The 8,392-nt window shown below is 56.4% G+C and overlaps 2 protein-coding genes across 5 annotated transcripts; both read left to right on the top strand.

The window, feature by feature from the left end:
• The first annotated feature begins 35 nt into the window (after window positions 1–35).
• On the top strand, window positions 36–5,051 carry Pbx2 (PBX homeobox 2). Of its 3 annotated transcripts, none has more exons than XM_052744254.1 (9): window positions 36–271; window positions 1,045–1,118; window positions 1,345–1,592; window positions 1,684–1,874; window positions 2,039–2,174; window positions 2,274–2,427; window positions 2,751–2,839; window positions 3,107–3,193; window positions 3,482–5,051. In XM_052744254.1, the coding sequence occupies exons 1-9, from the start codon at window positions 51–53 to the stop codon at window positions 3,572–3,574; spliced, it is 1,293 nt and encodes a 430-aa protein (XP_052600214.1). In that variant the 5' UTR covers window positions 36–50; the 3' UTR covers window positions 3,575–5,051. The 3 variants fall into 3 exon arrangements, with proteins under 3 accessions (XP_052600214.1, XP_052600213.1, XP_052600215.1); XM_052744255.1 differs by lacking the exon at window positions 36–271 and adding an exon at window positions 342–677; XM_052744253.1 differs by having other exon boundaries at window positions 2,039–2,427.
• Window positions 5,052–5,181: 130 nt separating this feature from the next.
• Window positions 5,182–8,250, top strand: Ager (advanced glycosylation end-product specific receptor). Of its 2 annotated transcripts, XM_052744271.1 has the most exons (11): window positions 5,182–5,567; window positions 5,756–5,862; window positions 5,990–6,182; window positions 6,329–6,393; window positions 6,492–6,579; window positions 6,672–6,854; window positions 6,967–7,097; window positions 7,218–7,359; window positions 7,625–7,651; window positions 7,778–7,901; window positions 7,995–8,250. In XM_052744271.1, the coding sequence occupies exons 1-11, from the start codon at window positions 5,513–5,515 to the stop codon at window positions 8,089–8,091; spliced, it is 1,212 nt and encodes a 403-aa protein (XP_052600231.1). In that variant the 5' UTR covers window positions 5,182–5,512; the 3' UTR covers window positions 8,092–8,250. The 2 variants fall into 2 exon arrangements, with proteins under 2 accessions (XP_052600231.1, XP_052600232.1); XM_052744272.1 differs by lacking the exon at window positions 7,625–7,651.
• The last annotated feature ends 142 nt before the right edge of the window (window positions 8,251–8,392 follow it).

Here is an 8,392-nt window from a genome sequence, read left to right as displayed (position 1 = left end):
CGGCGGGGGGAGGGGCGAGCAGGGAGGGGGCCTCAGGGCCCCCCCCAGCCATGGACGAGCGGCTGCTGGGGCCGCCCCCTCCGGGCGGGGGCCGGGGGGGCCTGGGGCTGGTGGGTGGGGAGCCCGGGGGCCCTGGCGAGCCTCCCGGTGCCGGAGACCCCGGAGGGGGAAGTGGGGGGGTCCCGGGAGGCCGAGGGAAGCAAGACATCGGGGACATTCTGCAACAGATAATGACCATCACCGACCAGAGCCTGGACGAGGCCCAGGCCAAGTGAGTGCCCCCACCCCGGGACCCTGCTCACAGCTCGGGGTCCTCTGCAAGCCCCCCTCCCCCAGGGCCCTCTCTGGATCTGGCAACTCTTTTTCTTCCCTTAGTTCTAGTGGTCTCTCAAAGCTCGCTTTGCCCCTAGGCCCTGAAACCTCACAGAGGGAACCCCAGGTGGTCCCCTTCCCTCCTAACCTTTTGCTGACCCCAACACTCTACACCCGCCCATCTCCTGGCTCCCAGACTTAGAAACTGTTCTCAGCGACGATGTCTTCCCTAACTGTCCGGCTAGCCCACCCCATTCTCTTCGGATCCAGGATCTCCACACACTCCCTTCCACCGTGGTTGGGGCCTCCAAGAGTCCTCACAGCCTTTCCCTCTGCTCAGCCCACACACTGTACTGAACGGCCAGGTAGGGGGGCACCCCCTCCAGGCCCCCTGCCACCTCGCACTGAAGCTCTTCCATCTCAGCCTCTATTTCCCTTACTCCAGAACCCACCTAGTCACCTTCGTTTCCTCAGTCATCTCTAGATCCTTTCTCCATCTTTTTGCTTGCACCGTCTCCCTCAGCCTCAGCCGGCCACGGTGACTTTAGCCCTATTGCCTGCACCTTCTGCTTCCTTTGGGCCAGCAGCTTCCCGGAGCTATGGCAGCTGATCTCTCCTCAAGAACTACCCCTCCAACTCCATTCCACCCCCATTCCGACGTCCCCCACCTTGTTTCCTGGCACCCCTCTCCTCTCCTGGCCCTGAACTTTTTCTCCTCCCGTTCCTCCTAAGGAAACACGCCCTAAACTGCCACCGAATGAAGCCGGCCCTGTTTAGTGTCCTGTGTGAGATCAAGGAGAAAACTGGTACGTGGGTGTCCCTGTGACTCACCTCTGGGAACTGGACTCTGCTCACCCCAGGGCGCAGAGTTTGACAGCTTGAAGCCCTGAGGAAAGTGAGACCCAGGGCGGCCGCTCAGAAGGGAGTGGGAAGGAGCCAAAGCCTGGGGGCCGGGTCTTCAGGAGACACTAGGAGGTTGGAACACTGGGTGAGGGGTTCCTGGGGCCCTAAGTCCACTTGCCTGCCTGCTAGGCCTTAGCATTCGGAGCTCCCAAGAGGAGGAGCCAGTGGACCCACAGCTGATGCGCTTGGACAACATGCTTCTGGCAGAAGGTGTGGCTGGACCAGAGAAGGGGGGCGGCTCCGCAGCAGCGGCTGCAGCCGCCGCAGCCTCCGGAGGTGGCGTGTCCCCCGACAACTCCATCGAACACTCAGACTATCGAAGCAAGCTTGCCCAGATCCGCCACATCTACCACTCAGAGCTGGAGAAGTATGAGCAGGTGAGGAGAGGAGGCCCAGTGAGTGAGAGGGTCTAGACTGAAGGGGCCTCCCCAAGCACAGGGCTCCTCACCAGCCCACCTGCTCCAATAGGCATGCAATGAGTTCACAACCCACGTCATGAACCTGCTGAGGGAGCAGAGCCGCACTCGTCCTGTGGCCCCCAAGGAGATGGAGCGTATGGTGAGCATCATCCATCGCAAGTTCAGCGCCATCCAGATGCAGCTGAAGCAGAGCACCTGCGAGGCGGTCATGATCCTGCGCTCTCGCTTCCTGGATGCCAGGTGGGGCTCAGGGACCCCTGAGCCTGCGGCCCCCACCCCCACCCCACCCCGTACCTGGCTCCCTCCCATACCTCTCCGGGGCCACCATGTTGCCCAGGAGGGCACTATGATGATACTTCCTCCTGGAGTTTGCTGGCACGCTCAACACTTCTCTCCTTTTGTAGACGAAAACGCCGGAACTTCAGCAAACAGGCCACCGAGGTCCTGAATGAGTATTTCTACTCTCACCTGAGTAACCCTTATCCCAGTGAGGAGGCCAAAGAGGAGCTCGCCAAGAAGTGCGGCATCACTGTCTCTCAGGTATTCTGGGGGGCCAGGGGCAAAGCGTTCTCAGATGTTACTTGGGGAGGGGGTCCTGGAGAAAGGGTTCTGCTTGACCCTCCCTGCCCAACACTGCAGGTTTCCAACTGGTTTGGTAACAAGCGAATTCGCTATAAGAAGAATATTGGGAAATTCCAAGAGGAGGCAAATATCTATGCTGTGAAGACAGCTGTGTCAGTCGCCCAGGGGGGCCACAGCCGCACCAGCTCCCCGACGCCCCCTTCCTCTGCAGGTACAGCCCACTGCCACTCTAGCTGGCTGCTTTGCATGCTTCCTGTCTATGCAAGATGACAGCAAAGAGGACTTTTTGGGGTGAAAGAGACCAGGGGTGGTGATGTCAAGGGGAGGGGCCTTTGGTGGGTAAGGGGGGGGGGGAGTAGCCTATTCTGAGGGTGGGGCTGCTGTTATCTGGATAATTTGTATGCAGTCCATGTGCATTCCCAGAGTTAGCTTTCTGGAAGCTAAGGGTTATGTTCATCTCCTTCCTGTCTACCGTCCGAAGTCCGTCCGACAGTCCCCTGTACTTTCCTCTGATTCTCTCAATGCTCTTCCAAGGCTCTGGCGGCTCTTTCAATCTCTCAGGATCCGGAGACATGTTTCTGGGGATGCCCGGGCTCAATGGAGACTCCTACTCTGCTTCCCAGGTCTGGCGCCCCACCTCCTCTTTTCCCTCATTGTGTGCACGACAGGGTGGGGGTGGGGGGCAGGTACACGTGCCACTCACTGCACATGTGCTAAGTCAGGGCAGCCTGGTGAAGCCGGTTATCTCCTGACTTTAGGTGGGTTCTGCGGACCGGATCACCAGGCTTGCATGACAAGCACCTTTAGCTGCTGAGCTATGTCCCTGGCCCCACCCCCAGCATACAAGGCCTGTCTGTTCCCTGTGTCATGCCTTCCTTTGTGCCCTGCAGGTGGAATCACTCCGACACTCAATGGGGCCAGGGAGCTATGGGGATAACCTCGGGGGAGGCCAGATTTACAGTCCTCGAGAAATGCGGGTGAGTGGATCACAGAGCCCGGCTGTGTCCAGCTTCCGGCTTTCACAGGACAGAAGTGTGATCCCCCACAGGGTCTCTCTCTCTCTCTCTCTCTTTTTTTTTTTGTTTTTTCGAGACAGGGTTTCTCTGTGTAGCTTTGCGCCTTTCCTGGATCTCACTCTGTAGACCAGGCTGGCCTCGAACTCACAAAGATCCGCCTGGCTCTGCCTCCCGAGTGCTGGGATTAATGGCGTGCGCCACCACCGCCCGGTGAGTTTCTCATACTGACTTTCATTCTCTCTTTTCCAGGCCAATGGCGGCTGGCAGGAGGCTGTGACCCCGTCCTCAGTGACATCCCCAACAGAGGGACCGGGAAGTGTTCACTCTGACACCTCCAACTGACCTTGCCCCTCAAGGTCACAGGGCTGGGGGCTCCCACCAGGCAGCCCTTGAAGAGGACTTGGGCATCTAAAGGACAAACCCCGACAGAAGCACAAAACGGAAGGGCGACTGGGGTCGTGCTCTCCCCAACTAGACCCAGTGCTGGGGTGCTGACGACATGGCAGGGAAAGTGGGGTGTCCCCTTTTCCTTTCTTCTCTTTCCCTCTCACACAGGAAACATATCTGTTTCTCAGATCTCTCTCTCAAACCTGCACCGACATACAACTCTTCTGTTTGTCTCTGGACTCCGTATCTCTTTTCCCCACCCCACTTATATACTCTGGAATCTGGAGACGTCAGCCCTGCCCGACCCAGAGATGCCAAAAATGGGGACTCCTGGACAGAGGCCCTGGGCCCCCACCCCCACCCCCACCCCATGCATCCTGACCTTCTGCCCCTCCAGACGGCTTTATTACCTCATACGCAGCTCATCTTAAACCAATAGAATCGCTCGGTGGACAAGAGTGTCTGACTCAGATATCTACCTCGGAGGGAGTTTCTGCTACTTTAGAAAATTGTTGGCTGGGCTTTGGAGTTGTTTTTGTTTTTTGTTTTTTAGAAACCCTGGGATCTGTCTGTATTTTTTTTTTATTGTTTTTGTTGGTAGTGGTGATCCTTAATTTTTAATAGTTTGAAGAAGTAGGGATTTTGGTGTGTGTGTGGGTTGTTTTTTTTTTAAAATAAACATACTGATTTATTTTTGTTTACCCATGTGAGAAGTGAGAGCCAGAGGGGCCTAGTAAGCGAACAAACACAGCTGGAGGCGGCTACTTGCTCCAGGCCCACCAGTGGGGAAGTGGATTTTGCAGGACACCATGTCCTCACCCTAGTCACTTAGGTGTTCTTAGCTTGTGCAGACAAATCTCTGCTGTGCTGACGTGAGCACCATGCCCTTCTAGCCTCTGCCTTCCCCTCCCAATAACCTTTGGGCAAGGCTGGACTGAACTCAGTAATTTTGAAAAAGTCAAAAGGCTTTTTAAAAAATTTTTTTAACTATTTGCAGAGTGGAGAAGAATGAATGGGGAGGGTATTCTTGCCAAATATGCTAAATATGGGCTGGGTGCTTATGTGTATCTCCCCCAGTTTCCCAGAAATAAGTTGTTTCTGTTCATTTTTAAATCTCATGCCAAAATCAAGGGGGTGGGGAGAAGAGGGAGGCCACAGAACGCAGGTATGAGGGAAGGTATAAGTTTTATGGTCTCATCTCAGCCTGAACCCTTCTATCTGACCCCCTCAAACATCCTCAGGATCTTCAAGACTGTCACCATGGGGAACTCCTCCCATCAAAGACCCAGGCAGGATTGAGGGAGTGTGACAAGAGGGTGGTGGGAGGCAGGGGCCAAGGGCAGCTCTCTTCTCACTTGTAAACTTGTAGATTCACAGAGAAAAAAGGAAAGAAACTGCAGTTTTAAATAAAGAGATTTCTTTTTTCCCTGGGTTTAGTTGAGAATTTTTTTCAAAAACAAAACACTAGGACACCCCCCCCCCCCCAAAAAAAAGAGTAATTCTTAGAAAGCCCCAGCAGGTCTCTGTCCTGTCCTCACTGCAAAGATCCCAGGATGATCCACGTCGTCTAGCAACCTGCCCCAGTCAAGACGGAGCGCTAGCGAGCCCTCTGCATGGAACCGAGGGAACCTGGGCTGGGGGAAATGAGACCCTTGGCGTGGCACAGCCCTATTCCAGAAGAGGCTGTGCCCAGAGGCTGGCAGTGCCCAGGGTGGGGCGAGATTGCTGCTTCTAGTACCTGAAGGACTCTTGTCCCAGAGGCATGAATTCCTGACATTCTCTGTGAAGGGACAAGATGGGAGATGGGGGAAGGGCAGAGGGTACAAGCTCCACCTAGGGCAGTGGCCACAGCAGGAAAAGGGGCAGACAGAACCAGGAGCCTGGGAAGGAAGCATGATGCCAACAGGGACAGCAGCTGGAGCCTGGGCGCTGGTCCTTGCTCTGTGGGGTGAGCCGCTCCCAACCCCACTGACCCTCCGCTTAGTAGTCCAGTTCCCAGCTCCCCAGGACCTCCCTTCTCCCTAGACATTTCCTAGAACCTGGGCACCATTTTTCAAAGCCCCTCACCCACCCTGTCCTACACTCATTAGCTCCACCTCTCCCCTTCTGCCCCTCTACCATGATGCTACCACCCAGGAGCCGTGGTTGGTGGTCAGAACATCACAGCCCGGATTGGAGAGCCTCTTGTGCTGAGCTGTAAGGGGGCCCCTAAGAAACCACCCCAGCAGCTAGAATGGAAACTGGTAAGCAGGACTCCCCGCTTGGCCACTCCACCTCAGGAGCGATCCTTGAGGGTCCCCAGCACCCCTCCCTGTCTGGTCAGCCCTTCCCCAAAGTGCCTGGACCGCTTAGGCTTTTCTCTTCTTGCAGAACACGGGCCGGACTGAAGCTTGGAAGGTCCTGTCTCCCCAGGGAGGACCCTGGGACAGCGTGGCTCGAATCCTCCCCAACGGTTCCCTCCTTCTACCAGCTATTGGAACCGTTGATGAGGGGACTTTCCGGTGTCGGGCAATAAACAGGCATGGAAAGGAGATCAAGTCCAACTACCGCGTCCGAGTCTACCGTAAGGGTTCCACGGCCTTGACTAAGTCACTTCTCACTTAGGAAAAAGCCTTCATTTACCCCTTGCCCTTGATTCTTGGCCCTGGTTCCCATGCCTGGAGTGTGCGAACCTTCAAAAGGCAGCTTCTGATTGGACTTTCCCTCCAGAGATTCCTGGGAAGCCAGAAATTGTGGATGCCGCCTCTGAACTCACAGTTGGTGTCCCTAATAAGGTACAGAAAAACAGGAAATAGGAAGGGTACTTTGAATGCAGTTGTGCGCCTACACAGCCTCACAGAGTCAGAGGGTGAGGTCTCCATTCTTCCTCCAGGTGGGGACATGTGTGTCAGAGGGAAGCTACCCTGCAGGGACCCTTAGCTGGCACTTGGATGGGAAACCCCTGATTCCTGATGGCAAAGGTGAGTGCCTGGGTGCCCTTGTACCCAACTGCCTTCTCCCTAATATTCTCCCACACACTTTTGGGAGTTTGACTTTGTCCTACCCACTACAGGAACGATCGTGAAGGAAGAGACCAGGAGACACCCTGAGACGGGGCTCTTCACACTACAGTCAGAGCTGACAGTGACCCCAGCCCAAGGAGGAACCGACCATCCTACCTTCTCTTGCAGCTTCTCTCTGGGCCTTCCCCGGCGCAGACCCTTGAACACAGCCCCCATCCAGCCCCGTGTCAGGGGTGAGTAGGGAGGGAGGGCCTAATCTGGCTGTCTGGGAGGCAGGGGTTAATCCCAGGGCCGTCAGGCCTGCTTCCAGGTATGCTGATGGACCTCATGCCCATCCCCACCCAGAGATGGTGCTTCCAGAGGGGATTCAGCTGTTGGTTGAGCCAGAAGGCGGAACCGTGGCTCCTGGTGGGACTGTGACCTTGACCTGTGTCATCCCTGCTCAGCCCCCTCCTAAGATTCACTGGATAAAGGATGTGAGTGGCCTGGAGGCCTGAGAGCTGGCCGAAAAGATAGAATGTGCGGCTGGGGAAATGAAGAGTCGAGGGTGTGTGGCCAGGGGTTCTTGACCATCTCCCTTCCCCCTTCCCCACCAGGGTACACCCTTGCCCCTTGACCCCAGCCCTGTGCTGCTCCTCCCTGAGGTAGGGCATGAGGATGAGGGCATCTACAGCTGTGTGGCCACCCACCCTAGCCACGGGCCTCAAGAGAGCCCTCCTGTCAGCATCAGCATCACAGGTAACCAACCCCTCCCCAGATCCGGGGACCCTGGGGCCATGGCGAGGGACATAACACTCTCCCTACCCTACCCAGACATGAAACCCAACAGCCACGCCACCCCTCCCTCAGAGCACTCAACACCCAGGCCTCTTCTGCTCCACCACAATCCTGTCAAGAGAGAAGTCCACCCTGCCCACTAACTGAAGGGGGACGCCACTGGGTCTCCCAGCAGACAGCCCCACCCAAGCTCAAGTCTTCCCTCATACTACTCTTTGCCTTCCAGAAACAGGCGAGGAGAGGCCAGCTGCAGGTGAGGGACAGGAGGACTAAAGTCAGAGGGAAGCATATGAGTGCCACGTGTGACTGGGGTATAGTCAACAAGGAAGGAGTGGTGTGTGCTGGAGCTGTACCTTCAATCTTACCTGTGTCCCTACAGGCTCTGAGGGTGGGTCTGGGCTGGGAACACTAGCCCTGGCCCTGGGGATCCTGGGAGGCCTGGGAATAGCCACCCTGCTCATTGGGGCCATCCTGTGGCGAAAACGGCAACCCAGAGAAGAGAGGTGAGTGAAAGACACTTGACCAGGGGCTTCCAGGCAGCAACTGAGAGCTGCCGGAGTGGGCCAACAGAAGGCTAGAATACTGTGCCTTCTCAGGAAGGCCCCGGAAAACCAGGAGGACGAGGAGGAACGTGCAGAGCTGAATCAGTCAGAGGATGCTGAAACAGCAGAGAACGGGGCGGGAGGACCTTAGGAAAGCCGGGCAGACCTTGTCCACCAGCTCCTTCGCCTTCCTCCTGGAGCTGTGCTGGCCCCCGGCCAGCTCTCCCACGTATGATCCCTATTCCACCTCAATCCACTTCTACAACCAGAGCCCACCTGACCCATGCTGAGTAAACACCTGACACATGTCTCCTACTCGTTGTCTGTGTGTGAGAGAAGCAACCTCACCCCTGTATCCCTGAGAGCCCTGCAGGGGAGGGGCTCATCCATGCCTCCCACCTCACCAAGTATCTATTCAAGCTGGGCAGAAGAGGTACCTGTCCTGGAAGAAG

This window comes from Peromyscus californicus, unplaced genomic scaffold (genome assembly GCF_007827085.1).
Source record: "Peromyscus californicus insignis strain IS unplaced genomic scaffold, ASM782708v3 Scaffold_19__1_contigs__length_69161282, whole genome shotgun sequence".
Classification (NCBI taxonomy): domain Eukaryota; kingdom Metazoa; phylum Chordata; class Mammalia; order Rodentia; family Cricetidae; genus Peromyscus; species Peromyscus californicus.
Note: the sequence above shows the minus strand (reverse complement) of the source record. Positions and strands in the feature narration are given on the sequence as shown.